This window comes from Lutjanus erythropterus, chromosome 14 (assembly GCF_056507025.1).
Source record: "Lutjanus erythropterus isolate fLutEry1 chromosome 14, fLutEry1.hap2, whole genome shotgun sequence".
Lineage (NCBI taxonomy): Eukaryota > Metazoa > Chordata > Actinopteri > Lutjaniformes > Lutjanidae > Lutjanus > Lutjanus erythropterus.
The window spans coordinates 36932652-36949195 of record NC_139330.1 but is presented as its reverse complement, the minus strand read 5'-3'; the positions used below and the strand labels follow the sequence as shown (position 1 = coordinate 36949195).

Below are 16544 nucleotides of genomic sequence, written 5' to 3'. Positions count from 1 at the left end.
ATGTTTAGCGCGTTACCGTCTCGTTTTAGTCACGAAAAAAAGGTGCGTTAACGAAATCATTTCGTTATAGTCATCGTTAACGAAAACAACACTGCCTGGCATCCATGTTAGCAGTAAACACTAAGCTCCTCACCGCTAACATTGTCCATGGTGATGAAAACTTAAGGCCCGCCCTACTCTGCCTCTGACTGGCTAGAACTCCTTGGTTACCTTGAGTACCATTGGTAGTTGAAACTATCACTTTAAACGACTGGTTACAGAGAAAAAAAAAACTTCACCAAAATATTCCTATGCCGGATTTCCGGCACCGTGCCGGAGGTCTTCAAGCCCTGTAGTATAAGCAGGAGTACTACATGTCCATAGTGTCCACAGTTGTTCATGTACACATCCGTTTGGGAGTATATTCAGGCCTTTAAAGATGCCGTGAGCTGATCCTATGAATCGGTATCAGGAGCAGATCTGGGCATATTTTAATGGACTGGGTTAAAATAACTGATCCTGTCTTCACTGTAGATCTACTGTGTGTTGTGATCTCACAGAGCATTTCACTGTATATGAGAGTGAAAATTAGAGTGTGTGAATGTGAAAAAATATTTGATGGCACCAGTGAATGTTCTGACACCTTGGTTGGCAAAAGTCTCTGAGCTCTGGCAGTTAGCAAACAGTGCTAGCTGTGTAGGCTACAAAACACTGAGGTAGCAGCTTCCCATTTTTAGACAGCGCTGATCATCACTTTCACCAGTTAAAATCAGAGGCTCAGAGGCTCCTGTCACTAATTAAGGTTAATTCCATCCGTAGGTTGATGAGTGGTCTAAATAACACATAATAACACCGTCTTCAGGTTTTCTGAATTCTGCCAAACATATAAGCTAAAAGAGCCTCCACTTTGTGACATCAATGTAACTGCAGAAAGCCTGTATACAGTAAGGCCTTTTAAGACCATTAGTGCAGTTTAAGACATATTTCAAGTGAATTCTCACAAAAAAGAACAAAAGTTTTTGCAATGTCAAACTAAACATGGTCTGAAACAGCTGACCTATGTCATCATTGCAGAGGAGCTGTAGGAGATGACACTGTTAGTGGTGAGTGGGTCCATGTTAGTTTCATTTTATAGTGATCAGTCTTTGTTCACTGATTCACACTACATTCCTATTGGTTGCTTAGTAGACGTAGGTTGTAGGAGCAGTCACATTGTGAAATGGTTTTCCTGATTTCCTGACAGTGTCATACTTTTGTCCCAGGCTATCTTAAATCACAAAAACATGAGAATGGACATATTTGGACCTCTCTCTTACCTCATGGTTTCTTTCACATTGATCATCTTTTGTCTGGGACAGCCCAAAATCTCACAGTGTATACCTGGCTTAAGGCCCAGGGGCTAGTTTCAGTATGTGGATGGCCATTCATTATTTTATGAAATTAATGGATTTGGTGTCTTACAGGTTCTATTCTATCTTCAGTTGAAGCACTGAGAGGTTTTGAGGTGTCAGTTGAGCGCTGACGGTGAAAAAGAGTTGATGTGTTTACTGTTTGTTGAATGTTTATCACTGTGACAAACTGAAGTCTAAAGTAAAGTGAAAGCACTAAAACCAGTTGAATGGTTAGTTGAAGTGTAACAACTGAAAGTAAAAGAGCTAAAAGAGCTTTCAGAAAGTATGAGGTTAGAAACAGTCTCCCAGCATCAGCAACAACGTGGGTTTGTTTTGCATCAGTGAAAACAAAAGACATGATGCCATTTCAAATCTATGAGAAGTTTTCATTATAAAACTTAATGAATTGATGTCAGTGAGTGTGGCAGTACATTTTAAACATTTTCAGCACATTTTAAATTTGGTCACTACCCTTATGTGAAATTTTCATACCATTTCACCTCTTGCGCCTGGTGGTAAAAAAAAAATTAATAACGGGCTTAACGTTAATGTAGTGTATTTCTTGCATGCCTGTACGACATCAAACGGTAGACATTAGCCAATCACCAAAATTATTAGATCTTTGTATGATCATGCAACTAAATTTTAGCATTTTTTAATACCCAACTTAAATAAAAGTACTGAAATTTGGTGTGCAGCCCTACTGCACTGTAAAAGCAGTTGAAAAGTCAATTAAGGTAAAAGTATTAACCACAGGTGAGACATAGGACATGAAAGCAGTAAAATGTTTAGTTGTTGTTGATGTCTAACATAACATGTAACAAAAGCTACTCAGCCTTCAGATGAACACCATACACAGTCAAACATGAGCATTAACTATACACACTCAAGTTAGCAAGCTATTTTGAAAAACTCAAGCAGTATTGTGTACTTTACACCAGTCATTCTCAAAGACTGGGTCAGGACCCACAGGTGGTTCACAGGAGATTTTATTTGGGTCCCCAAATAATTAAAAGACAATGGAAGAAATTCCACAAATTTTTATAGATTTATATCTGCGGTACACATTTTATAAAGCATTTTAAAATGTGTCTATTGTTTTACTGATGAGAAGAAAAAACTAAAGCCTGTTAATTATGTCCAAATGTACTTATGTTTCATTTATTAAGCAGGCTAAAAGATAGCCTGTTAACTCAGCCTAAACTAATTTATTTCTCACTTTTAACGTGTATATGTTTTCAATAAAGCATCAGCAAGATAATACAAGGTGATACAGAAATGTCAGCAAAAATGGTCATGAACATATTACCTCTTGCCAGAATGTATTGTTAGGGCTTATTATGAATTGGGTTGCAATGGTTTGTCATTGCTAACATGCAGGTCCCCTGAAAAAAGTTTGAGAAACACTGTTTTACACCATTACTGGTTTCATGTTGAGCTCTACAAAATGAAGGTAATCTGTGGGAGTTCCACAACACATTTTCACCTGCTAAAAGACTTATGTCAAAGGTTTTATCCAACCTTTCATAGAGAATAAGCAGCTTATTCCAACCAAGGGCTAATATTCTGACTGTGGTACAAAAAGTTCAGTGTAAACACCGACTTTTAGACCAAACAACAACTGGTGTCAAATACCAGGTGACAACAAACATCCTTGTGTGCTGCTTCCTGGTGTCGCTCTTACCTCTGTGACTGGCAGCTCCAGCTGTACCATGTCCTCAGGCTTGGCCACTGGAGGCTGAAGAGCTGTGTCCAGGAGCAGGATGCCATTCAGGTCCTTCCTGCATCCCACTGCATAGTCATCCACAAAAAGCACCTTGTCCACTGCGGGGAAGTACTGACACCTGACACGACCACCAGGTTTAGCTGTGACGGGGACACAGGACAGGAAAGTGTCAGGAGGTTTGGAGGAGAGAAGCTACAAGCAAGCTCCAAAGTTAATACCTAAAAAGCACAACATCCCACTGACATTTATCTTTGTGGGAGTGTAACTTGGAGATAATAATACAGGGAAACCTCAGGTATTCACCATGTCCGGTCTACCATCTAATGCCTAACATTTGTTCTGACAAACAAGTCTGACCAGCTACCTTTGACACTGATAGCATCAGTTGCTCTGATGTCTAGAGAACTAGACAGACTATTTATTGTCAGACTATTTATGAAAGTGAAACTAATCAACTGATGAATACAAACAGTAATCATATTTACATGTTTTGTCTATGTTACATGCTAATTCTGCTCATTTCAAGTTCTGTAATTTAAAGGCTTTGTTTGTACACATTGTTCCTGACTACAACTGACAGAGACCTCTCCCTTTGGTCTGAATGGAAGGCGATTGACAGAAGCAGGGTAGTAATGTAAACACACAAACTATAAGCCACAGTGTGAAAGACAAAAAGACACTGAAATCTGAAATTTCACACCAACTACTGTCTCATCTGTGCTCTTGTGCTGTTACTGCATGCCAGCATTGACATTAAACAATGAAAGCAGTAACTTTCAAAATGTACAAGTTTTCTTGTAATGTAATAAGTTTTCTTATAACCTTTCTATTGATACATCACATAAGTTTATTACTTGCAGTGGCTGAATCAGAGCTCTCCCTAAACAATATATAAGCTAAACTAGAGTGTGTAAATATAATCTGTTATTCCATTTTTCGTACATGCCCACACATACTAATTAATTTCCATATATCTGTGTTCAGGAAAACAGACTCAAATATTCCCATACTAAAAACAATGAAGGAGTCACATGTCTCTCAGCCCACATCACATGTGGTTGCAACCTTGCAACATGGCCTGCAGTTACAGGTGACTATTGCCACCTACTGAAGTTCAGTAAAAACAAACATGTATGCAGTAAAGAGCACGGCTGGCCATAATGTTACACCAAACCTGTTCCCACACATCCCACTTGTAACAGATGTTAACTATTTGTATATGACTCAATACAGTGTGGAAGTATTAAATTAACTGACACTAGAAGAGTGCACTCAGCAGAGCTCCAAACTCCACCAGGGAACCTGAAAAGAATATTCTGCTGTAACCATTTTGTAATCACTGACATTTTACAGGTCTAACATACAACACTTTCTTAAAACAATTTATAGGCTGATTTAAACATAACCCCTTTCAATGTTCACTTATGACCCACTAGAAGTGTGTGGTGGTGTCTGTACCTGCAGAGAGCCTGTCCTCTGCCTACAGTTCCTATTCTCCCCTAATTTTTTTGCTGTGCTCAGAACACTTTACCAACCTAGAACGTTGGTATTTGACATCCTGGTATCTTTTTGGTGCATTTCCAAAGAGCTAAAATAAATCCTACTGATTCTACCTGTAATTAGCAACTAATTTAATTACACATTTTTTCTCAGTATCTGTTACAAGTTACCATTACATTTATTTTGGAATTTTTGGCCTAGCACTTGTACGCAAGCACTCACATAGATACACAACCGATCACATGATCTGGAGGGTCACTGGCAATGAAGAAGCATACAGAGGATGCTGCTGTGATGCTGCTGCTGTCACTTCCTTAATCAAAGTCTTCAACAACGTCTTCAACATTTACATTTTTAAAAAGGTTTTTACGAGCAGACTGGGACGAAACAATCAGTGTGCAACATACGCATGCTTCAATGAGACACATTTACAAAAAACTTGTTATTTCTGATAATTTCCATCAAGGATTATAGAGCACTGCGGAAATGAAAACCTGGAAATGAGTTAGCATACTACTACCTTTGGTTCCCTCGTGTCAATGTAAGTGGGATTTTTGCTCAAGTTTTTGGTTGGTGTTGATGATTACAGAATTTGTATGGGAGCCAAAATAGTCTGCATCTTAAAATCGGAGCACAAAGTACAACAAACTGAAAGCAAAACTGGCTTTACAGTCCAAGCATGCAAAGCAGATGTGCCTATATATTACGAGTAAACATGCACATTGTTTGTAATATAATACCCAAAGGGCTCCTTTTGTCTAATGCAGTCATTTTCAATGACTCTTTTCCTACACTTGTGTCATTGGACTGAGTTGAAGTACTGATTTACTAGATTAGCTGCTCTGCTTTGTGATCATGGTCATGAGAGCAGCTCCAGCAGTCAGTCGTCTGACAGCAAACTTTCACTGTGATTTCCATCTGTTGGGTTATCTTGAAACATGAACTTGGTGGGTGTAGCAGAAATGCAGTGAGGAGTAAATAATATGGTGAGAGGGCATTGATCATTATGTTGGTTCTTCAAAGGAAAAAAGCATACAGTATATAGTCAAAAACAAAACAAACCTTTCAGCCATCCAAACTATGTCAGGCTTTTTCCATTCTACCTTTGGGTTTGTAATACTCTACAAAGGAGTCTCACTGGACAGTAAGGACAGCAAGGTACTACTGCCTGCCACTAGTTTCTTAAAGCAAGTGTTAAAACAGATGTGGATATGGCATAACCATCCACCCCGAAAAGGTTCAACTGGTCTGAACCTTCCATCATTCACAACTGACAGGCATCTGATGGCAAAACACATGACACCAGTTACCAGTAACTGAAAAGCCAGGAGCCTCTGATAAAAAAAAACAAAACTGAAATTAAAGCAAACTTAGAGTCGTATACCTCATTAAGTAAAGATGGATGATTTAATGTTCCACAACTTTAATCAAACCAAATCTAACTGACATCACTGTGACAACTGACTATTTTTTCTTGTTGGCTTTTATTAATTTCCTACAAATTCAAATCTAATGCTTTGACAGTCTGTCAAATCAGATATTATGTAGTATACAGCTGATATTTATTTGTGTGTGTGTGTGTGTATAAATATAGATAGCTAGATTTTTTTTTAAAATGTTTTTTGACAATGCAGTCTCCTAGACCCACCAACGCAGGGTGATACCCTTGACAGACCGGACAAGACGGACAGGACAAACAACACAATACTAGGAGTATAGCTACAGATACATAAATAAAGAAAATGTGGATGAGCACAAGGGATTGTGGGATTTTTTTGACATGGAAGCTTGAGACCAATTAGTAGTAAGAGTGAAGGTAAATGCTGTAAGTGTTGATTTCTAATCCAAATAAAAAACAGCTGAACAGTCAATGCTTGCTGTATTATCAACTGTCAAAACCATTCTGCCTACTGGTGTGGGAAACAGATCACTAATGGAGTGAGAATTAACTCGCCAAGTTGGGCAGCAGCTGTGAGATGAATAAACATCACCTTATCAACATTTGCCAACACGTTTGTGTGTCCCAGCATTTTCATACACATATGTCATAATCAAAACACATTTAACTATTATGTGGTTGCTGCTTGCTGTGCAGGCCTGGCAAAGGGTAGCCAAGCTGTGCTGTTTGTTCCTGCTACACAGCTAACTTTACACAACTACCTGCCTGCATAGCTATACAACGTAAAGAAATTCTGCGTTTTTTTCATGCAAACCAGCCTATAAAATGCTACTGTGTCATCCTGAAGATGGACACGGACATATCCACTGACACTGTGTGTGTGTGTGGGGGGGGGGGGGTTATGAAACCATCTAGCTACACTTCAGACACAAACCTCCTTGATGTAGACTTACATCAATTAGTGGAATTATTCATGTTGTATACCATGTGTTACAATAATAAATGGTGGAAAATTGATCCAATTCTGGTTCTCTTTATTTGTGTAACTTGACATAATACCGATTCATGTAATGCTGAAGAAAAAGTATTGGGTTAGCTTGAAGTAATTTTAGTTTGTTTAGATCACTTGACTACTCTTCATGTTTATACAGATCGAGCCTGTTAGTTTCCTTTATTTTATCAAAGTAGTGCTGCTTTGCTTTCTTGTTCAGCTTCTCTCAGTAGGCAACCTGGCACCTGACGTTAACCCACTCCATTCCTGTCTTTTTTCTTGGTTGATGTGTGTTTTTTTTTTATCACTTTGTGCTCCTAGAGCAAAAAAAAAATGTAAACAAAGACATATATTCAAAAATATGACCACTACTCAGAATGATGCCATTGCTCATTCTCTTTTACTTTGTCTTACTTTACACTTAAACATATCACTTAGATTACTGTTCAATGATAAAAAGACACTGACATCCATCAGCAGTACGGGTGTAAGAAAACACACTTGCATAAAGATTTGTGGCAGTGATTCATTTTGTAATGTGGCTTCTAGCAGTGCTGTTATCTATCTTTACTCTTCTGAATGCATAAAAAGTGAACTTTTTTTAAACTCAGATTTTCCTAAAATTAGATGTAAAAATAATAGCAACATATCACCTTGCTTGCAGAATTACAAGATGTCATGATATATTGAAATCATAACCCCTGTCTCATGATACATATTGTATATGCAATACCTGGCCCTAATCAGCAGATAACCATAATTTAAGATGTACACAAATGGTAACAATGAATCACCATTTATAAGATAGCCAAGCCAAGTGTGTTGATGCATTTCAAGTTTCCAATCTGAAATAAACACTGGCACGTGCAGTGATGTGTAAACAAAACAGATGACAGTGATCAACGCTGCAGTTACCGGGTGAGCGCGGAGCACAGCTTGAGAAACTCATTAGTGATCCTTGCTTAAACTTTGCATGCAATGTTCAATTAGTCCACTGTGACAGTGACAGAATACTGTGTGCTGACATGCAACCCCAACAAGACAAGTGTCAGGATGGTTATTCCACTCAGTTAGTAAATATGAGCCATTCCACGAACACTACGGCATCAAGTCACTTTACTCTCATCATCACACCGAAGCCTCCGGATGAGTGACTGACAGAGCGCACCACAGGCTGGAAAGTTAAGCAGCTAAACAGCCGCTAGCTAGCTCAGGGGTTATCACAGTAAATCACACTAACATACTGCGCGTTAGTACCTCTAAGAAGGTAACAGTAGGTGTGCTATGTCAGGTGACCACATATGAACTGTACTTGCAACTATGTATCGTGACTGAAGAGCAGAATGACAGAAAGTGACAGTGACGGTTGGCCGGCTAACTAGCCTGGTGCTATGTTAACTAGCGTTAGCTAGCTGTTAGCTAGCCGTTAGCTTGCATGGTAAATATGTCACATCGCAAATGTGGTGTACAGTAGCAAACGTTAGCGTTCAAGAGACACTAGTTTCAACTGGACCACAAACACATAATTGTCCAAACACTCGGTCTCTGCACCAACAGGTTAGCTAGACTAAACCAATCCTGTTGGCTAAATATTCGAACGAGGCCCACAGATAACTGCTAGGACGAGCTAACGTTAACTCCCGTTGGCTCGCTGCGGGTTCAGCTCCTCCTGTGTCGTGTTCAATGTGTGTTGACAGTCACAGCTGAAGCTGTGTGTGTGAGATGGCCTGACAGAGAGACAGAAGGACAGAGGGCTCCGGGGCTCACCGTGCAGAGCTGAAGCCTGGAGAATGGCCCCCGAAGTGCCGTCAATGACTTTGATGCTGCCGCGGCTAGTGACGGCCAGGATAGCGTTAAGGGCCGGGTGGTAGGACAGGCTCCGCAGGCCCTCCTCGTCGCAACGCAGGCAACCGTCTCTCAGTACAATCCAGTCTGAGGAGGTGGACGAGCCGGAGCCCGGCGAGGCCGCGGCCGCCATCTTTCCTTATTTTTCCCTTCCCTTCCCTTGTTAGGTTTGTGCGGATCCGATGATACAAGTAATACTGCTAAATCTAAGAGACTAACTCGGAACTATCAGTCCTGTGCCACGGCTCACTCCTTCTGCGGCTTCTTCTCCTCCGCCCGTTACCGCAGCAGTGGCTATTCACCATCAGCGCTGAGTAACTCCAGCCACGGCTCTCTGTCACTTACACTAGAGGTAAACGGAGCTAGCGTATCTCTGTGCCAACTCCCGCGAGATCACCAAGTGTAAACGAGAATAACGGATGGCCAAACTAATGGGAAAACCAAAATAAGAACTCTGCAATAAACAATAACAAGGATACAATGTTTCTTTTATTGTGTCCACCAGTTTATACACACCTGATGTAGTTCAATTAGCACAGCTACAGCTACAATTTTCAAAAACATCACATCAGAGTCTTACAGATGTAGACTAATATTTATTATACTGGATTGCAGGTGCTCATGTTTCTGTCTACTAGAACTGCACTTTACAATATTTTCATCATTGATTTTTTTTCTTGGTCACTTTTTTAATTTGTTATTAATATCTTAAAACAGCAGGCACAAAAGGCAATATATATATATATATATATTTGGTGGTCCAATAAGCACCTATGATTCAACAGTGAACATTTCAACCAAGGTAACAACTGCAGATCCCACCACCTTTCATCCTCCCACCCAGGGACAAAGTATTCCAAGTGGTGAGGGGCCCATAGAGAATGACTGCGTGCAGGGTCCAGGATTTAGTGCTACGCCCCTGCTCCTTACTTACTTTGTCAAGAAAATAAATTCAAAGAAAATAAATAAAAATGAAAAATGAAAATAAAAAAACAATTAATTAATTGGTAATTAAATGTAAAGAGGTGCCTTCTAACCACTACCACTTAGGAGTGTAAATTTCACCACAATACAATATTATATTGATTCTCTGGATGAAGATACAATGTTTGCCGACACAAAATCTGCCACAATATGATTTCAATTTGATTCAGTTCAGGGGTCTGTGATTGATATCAGACAATATCATATGTCCATTTAACACATTCAGTTACATTTATGTTACATTATAAAAAAAAACATAAATTATGAGCTGACAGTTATCAATATTTTTTCAATGATTTTAATAATAATCAGGGAGCGGGAGAGGGATATGCAGCAAAGGGCTACAGGCAGGAGTCAGTTTTGCAACCACTACAGAGGACTCATAGCCTCAGTACATGAGGTGCACACCAACCAAGCCACCAGGCCACTGACATAGAGCAATATTTTCACTTTGTATTGATGATATTGAATTGTTGAACACTGAATCAATATATTGGTCCAGATTGATTTATTTTCACTAGGGCTGCAAACTGTAGGCACTTTCCTTAATTGATCATTGGTAATATTAATGATCAATGAATCACTTTATCATTATTTGAAAAAAAAATTGCTTATACCAAACAATATCAAATGTGTTTCCCCCCTTAATCAAAGCTTTATCTCCACAGCAACATATTCCACAACAGTGTTATATAGAATGTGAAGCATATAAAGACATAAAGAGCTACATATTAAACCAATACTTGAATATCAGATAAGATGCAGAGCATGCACAATAAAATAGTCTGTTATATTTTGGGGAGTTTACCCTCATTCTTTTGATGGTCCACAGGACAGGGGGTGTTGCACACTGTACAGATTTTAAAGACCCCCGAAGCAAATTGTGATTTGTGATATTGGACTCTGTAAGTAAAATTTGACTTGACTTGATTCACATTTCAGATTTTTATTTAGATAAATTAAATTTTACTTGATCAATCTAATTCTTAACAACCATACAATTGTACAAGAGATAAGGTAAATAAATATGATAGAAATAAATCAGGGAACTGTGGAATAACAGATTCACTTGATACATGCCTTTTGAGACTTGGTACTGTTATCAGAGATATTGGGTGTAAAATTTCATTTTAATTCATCAATTTGTATATTCCAAGATATGTTGCAGGACACAGAATCGGATTACTCCTTTTTTCTTCAACTGAAAGAAACTTAAACTTAAAGATCAGAAATCCACACACCCTTCTACATTATTGCACAGGAAAAAATAAATATCAAATATGGAAAAGACAACAGCCATGGAAAAGAACTCTATGTGCTCAAACCTGGTTTGAGGATTTGTTTTGTTTTATTTAATCTATAGTTTTTTTCTTTTTTGTGGTCTTATTTGTACATAATTCTTGTATTTATCTTGAACTCTTTAACCTTTTAAATTGGTCTCTTTAAACTTTTTATCTTCTCGTCCTGTGCTGCATTACCAAGTCAAATTCCTGTGTACTTTGTACATTTGGTGAATAAAGTGATTCTTATTCTGATTCTGACTCTTTTTCTGATTATTACAATGAAGGATAAGTTGACAATAATGCCACCCAGGGCACAATTATTGGTCATAATCTGAAGAATCATTTCGATAGGGCAGATCTGATTTAATGAAGTGAGTGAGTTGATCTCATAGGACTATACATATGTTGAGCTTGTGTGTATCTAGAGCAGATGTCTTGTTTTGTATTGTCTTTAGTCCTGTCTTTGACTTATTTTGTCATTAAGATTGTGCGTCTTTGCATTGTTATTGTGGAAAGTGTTTATTGTATAGAATGAGAAATCTGAATAAAATCTTAAACAAAAAAATCAATCATCAATTAATCTTTATCATCCCTAATATTTACACTGCTACTACCACGTCTGTCAGAGGACAGACCAATGACCTGAATAGCATTAGACAGGCCCCTCCCACTTTATAAACATTCTGGTCCCCACATACAGTTTTCTAGATTTTTTCCCGGTGAAGTTACAGGTAGCTGAAATTGAGTATGTGTGGATTATGTTGACAGGGACAGATGAAAATATGGGAGGGAGAGAGGGGATGACATGCAGTAAATGGGCTCCAGGTGGGAGATGAACTAGTGGTTCCTGCAGAGGACTGACAGTAGATGTACATGGGGCACACGCTCTACCAAGTGAGCTACAGGGGCACATTTGTTTTTGTAGAGAAGACATAAATTGTGTATGTCATTGTTGGATTAACCCTGTTTCAAACCACTTTATCTGACAAGTGAGCACATCAGGGTGAGTTTCTGTGTGTTGTTGCTAACACATCAAGGCCTCAACAGCGTCAAAAGCCTCACCCTGTCTCACTGATACTACAGTGAAGCCCAGGGCCCTCATTTATAAAATGGACTTATGGTCAATTTTGATTTATGATTTGATGATTTATGATCTATAAAAGGTTACTTTGACATTTTCTTTTTTTTTTTTTTTGCTGGTTATGTTGGGTTACCACAGTTTGGGAAGAAATACATCTAGATCTGTAGTGACCTTTGCATGAGTCTAATGAACATGAATGTGATAGGAATTATTAGTTGAAGGTTTGACAAATTAATGGCGACACACTTCAGAATTTGTGTTTGGCTTTGTTTGTTCCCCATAGTACATGCTGCCTGGCTTTAGTCTCCTCTATCATCACTGTGGTGTCGTCCTCCAAACAGTTCACTTTTTTCTTTTGGTCTGTGGCTATTCACCAAAGAAAAAAAAGCTGAGAAAACCAATAATTTCAAGGTAATTGTCATCATTAAATTTTGGACTTTTAAGTCAAATTTAAACTCCTACATTGTGTAATCAGCTCAAAAAAGTTTTCCTGACCTATAATCCTTTATTGATTTAATAATTTACTTTTTAAAATCCAAAGAATTCTGTATTTTTAAAATAAGTTATTTATAGCATGTTTTTAACCAGAATCTTCATGTGCACACTGTCTGAACTGTGTGTGTGTGTGTGTGTGTGTGTGTGTGTGTGTGTGTGTGTGTGTGTGTGTGTGTGTGTGTGTGTGGTGTGACGGTGTGCTAACAGCATATTGGAGCTTTTGGATTATACCAGACAAGCAGCATGGAGGCATTTTCTGTGTGTTTTTTTTTTAATGTTTGAAAACTGGTCACCATTAACTTCCATTGTTTGGGAGATTCTGCAACACTGTTTTCTTGTGAAACTCCAGCAGTGTTTTGTGAACTAAAAAAAATAAACCTGACACTCTGAATTTTCATTTTTGGGCAAACTATCCCTTTAAGACATGGTGTAATTATGAATATTTTCAAAAGAACATGTCTGTTGAATAAATTGTAAGCCACTCTTTAAAAATATCCTACAAAATATTGTATATTGTAATAAAATATTGTAATAAATATTTTTTTAAAAAACAGCGTTATTTGCACAGTAGCCTGCTCACATGCTGATAGTTGCATTTATTTGCTTATGTTTACGTACCATGTTGGTCATTTAAGTACTTAATATATTTGATATATTTTTGATATTAACATTATTATTATTATTATGCAAGCACATCTCTAATGAGATCGGCCACAAGCATTATCTTTGCACAACTGCATCTGTAGCGTTTTACTTACTCACTGTCATTCACATTTTGAAGAATATTTCTTTTACCTCTGTCTTTCTGCCATTTTCTTCACTGCTTAAGAAACTCGTCAGCGTCTTTACTCCTGAGAGTTTTTCACTTTAGGAGCTCTTTTAAGAGCTAAAATCCTTTGCAAATAATTTTAATTTAAATAATCTTTAGCTGGATCTGCTTCTGACTTTAAAGGGAAATTACAATTCTAATAATTTCCTTAAAATTTAACCACCAGGGGTGCCCCATGTCCTGAGGCTGTTGGTCCTCTGCAGCGGCTGCTGGTTTGACTCCTGCCTGTGGCCCATTTGCTACGTGTCATACCCTCTCTCTCTGCCCCCATTCCTGTCATGTCTTCAACTGTCCTATGATTAAAGGCAAAAAGCCCAAAAAACAAACAAAAAACATTTAACCACCAGGTGTAACTCCTTGTATTATGAAGCTTTGTGAACACAGCGCTAGAACTTTTGGCCATGTAAAAAAATGGTGCTCTCATCAACCTTGTACATATGGCATGGGAGATCAGGAACAATGTGTGCAGTTAAGCCTGTTGGGTGTAGTCTGACAAGTGTATTATTAAATTAAATCAATGCGTAACTCTTCTTCCCATGCTTATTATAGATGTCAACAAACTTTGACACTAAAGATGTTGCACCTAGAGAACCCAGAAGAGGTTAAAACAACATTTTTTTAATCAGAGAGCCCCTCAAAGGATTGAATGTTTTGCTGGATGTATTCTCTAAATCATAAATCCCTAAAAAAAATGAGAACTTTGATTGTAAATGTTCAAATGAGAAAGTGTTCATTTACGTAGAGACCTTCTAATAGCATTCAAACTCCACTCTCTAAAGGTAGCATCTTTACAAGATGCCACAAAGATGTGATTGTGCCAAATCAGTGCTGGTCAGGTCAGGTATTAAAGGTTTTAATGGGGGCAAGTCAGACATTGTTATCTCAGAATCCATGCTGCCAGTACAGCAGGAGCCTCATTATAAAATGGACTCTTGATCCATTTCAAACTTTAGTATAAAGCAAATCAGCCATTTATAAAACCTTACTGTGATGTGGATCTTATCTCTAGGCAAAGTCTAGACTTGACTTTCATGATTTTCCCGGTGGCTGGATCAGGGTATTGCAGTTTGGGATGCATATGTGCCCAAGCCTGTGGTGAACTTTCCATTAGTTCCAATGTGATAGGAATTATTAATTAAATCAACTACAAGATGGCTCATCTACCACTGTGGTGACCTCGTCTTCTAAAAGATTTGCTTTCATCTTTTGGTCCTGACTAAACCCTCAGTAGTGTTGCATTATGTAAGGAGAAATCACTAATTGCAAGGCAGGTTTTTCTCATGAAGTTCATTTAAGACTTATGGATCACTGTTGTCTGTATGTTACAAATTTTCTTATCAGAACCTGCAAAAGCAAAGTTTTTTATGCTCTTTATCTTTTGTGAAGTACACTTTAGAAATGATCTAAAAGACAAATGAGGGTCCACCTCTGCTCATTAGTAGAGCAAAAAGAATGGTAACCCCAGACCTCCCAATTCCCTTGACTTCATAATATGAATGAGTCTGTTGAAGGAAAGCAAGATTGGCTGAGAAAGATCTATGTTACAGTTACAGCTGACTGCCTAGCAAACTGTTAGCAGTAGGGCTGGATTTAAATAATTGATTAATTGATTCAAATCAATTTTCCTTTGCCTGGTTCAATTTCAATTCATAACATCTAAAAATCGAACATTTAAAATGTCTTTTCTTGTGCAGATGTGAGATACAGCCTGTGGTTTTAACCCTGTTAGTCTCACCTGACCAGCCTTTGGCAGGAGATCTTGTAGCATGAAATCTAGTTCATTTTAGCATGTTGGTCAGGTCATGTTTTAAAAATGTAAACGTTATTTTTTCTTAAATAATGCACCAGGGTAGAGGGCTCCTTGCACAATTTACAGCATTAGTTCTCTGCGAATCTCTTTCACATCTAAGCGAAATTGGTATTGTAACTGAAATATCCTGAACCAAATCAACATTGAGCTGAATCAAATCAAATCAGTTTGGGAAATCTGAATCAATACCCAGCCCTAGTTAGTAGTCCACTTTTCCTTGGTGGGTGTTGGGTTTGAGTCTTGTTCAACAAGCTCAGGTGCAACACAAGACACATTATGTTTGTATTTCAGATAAGACAGTGTGTAGACGGTGGTTCAAAGTTATAATACTCGAAATCTCAATGCAGAGTTGCAGTGAACAGACAGGACAGTTGCTGCTGTGTGCAGCGCATCTCTGTGAAGAGCGACTGATTTAAAAGCCGTCACATCGCCTTGAGTGAAATCCAGACCATAACTTTTTTCACTGATGTAACTGTGCTATCACCAAAGAAACAGATCATAAAACTGTGATGTTCACTGAAACTTTGGTGATATCAGCTGTCTTAACTTCTACACAGCTCCTCTCTGCTCACCGGTGCAGCTCTGTCTCGCCCCGTCTGTGACACAGTGTGTCTGCTGATTGATCATGACTTCTAACCAATCAGATGTGCTGTGCTGTAGGCGGGACATTGAACGAGACTACAGAGCGTAGTTGTGTATTATACTGTACAGTGTATAATGATCTAATATATGTATAGTATATACATAGTACAGCACCGTATAAGTTTGAAGTTTTTAATATTATTACCATTATCATTACTACTATTACAAAGATCAAAGACAAGCGCATTTTTAAAATAATTTAACCCTAATCCCACCACTTTTTTCTTTTTTGCACTGCACAGGAAGTGCTTTGAGTTGTTACTTAATAAAAGAGTTAAGTAATTCAGCAACTGTTTTTTTAAATGGTGCAATAACTTTGTGGTGTATTTTCGGTTACTGTTGTCAAATGGAAAATCAATAATCGCTAATCGAGAATCGTTAATAATCGAAAATCGGTTGGTAATCGAATCAGGACCTCAATAATCATAATCGAATCGGATCGGGAAATCAGACAGATTAACGACCCCTAATGTTTGCCTCATCTGGAGCCAATAAGAAAGACTTGTGTGGTTGACCATGTGCTTTAGCTTCGGTCTGGGACAGCGCAATATATCAATATAATATTGATATCATGATATGAGACTACATA

The 16544-nt window shown here is 38.2% G+C and overlaps 1 protein-coding gene across 2 annotated transcripts in view; it reads right to left on the bottom strand.

Annotated features, from left to right (window-relative positions):
- The window catches only part of birc6 (baculoviral IAP repeat containing 6), a 152153-nt gene extending 142956 nt beyond the window's left edge, over nt 1–9197 (bottom strand). Inside the window, exons 1-2 of one of the 2 annotated variants that reach the window (XM_084735907.1) lie at nt 8754–9197; nt 3055–3236 (exon numbers count right to left, since the gene is read on the bottom strand). In XM_084735907.1, the coding sequence (XP_084592033.1) occupies nt 3055–3236; nt 8754–8964 (393 nt within the window). In that variant the 5' untranslated portion in view covers nt 8965–9197. The remainder of the gene's footprint in view (nt 1–3054; nt 3237–8753) is intronic. The other variant, XM_084735908.1, reaches the window with a different exon arrangement.
- Nucleotides 9198–16544: the final 7347 nt, after the last annotated feature.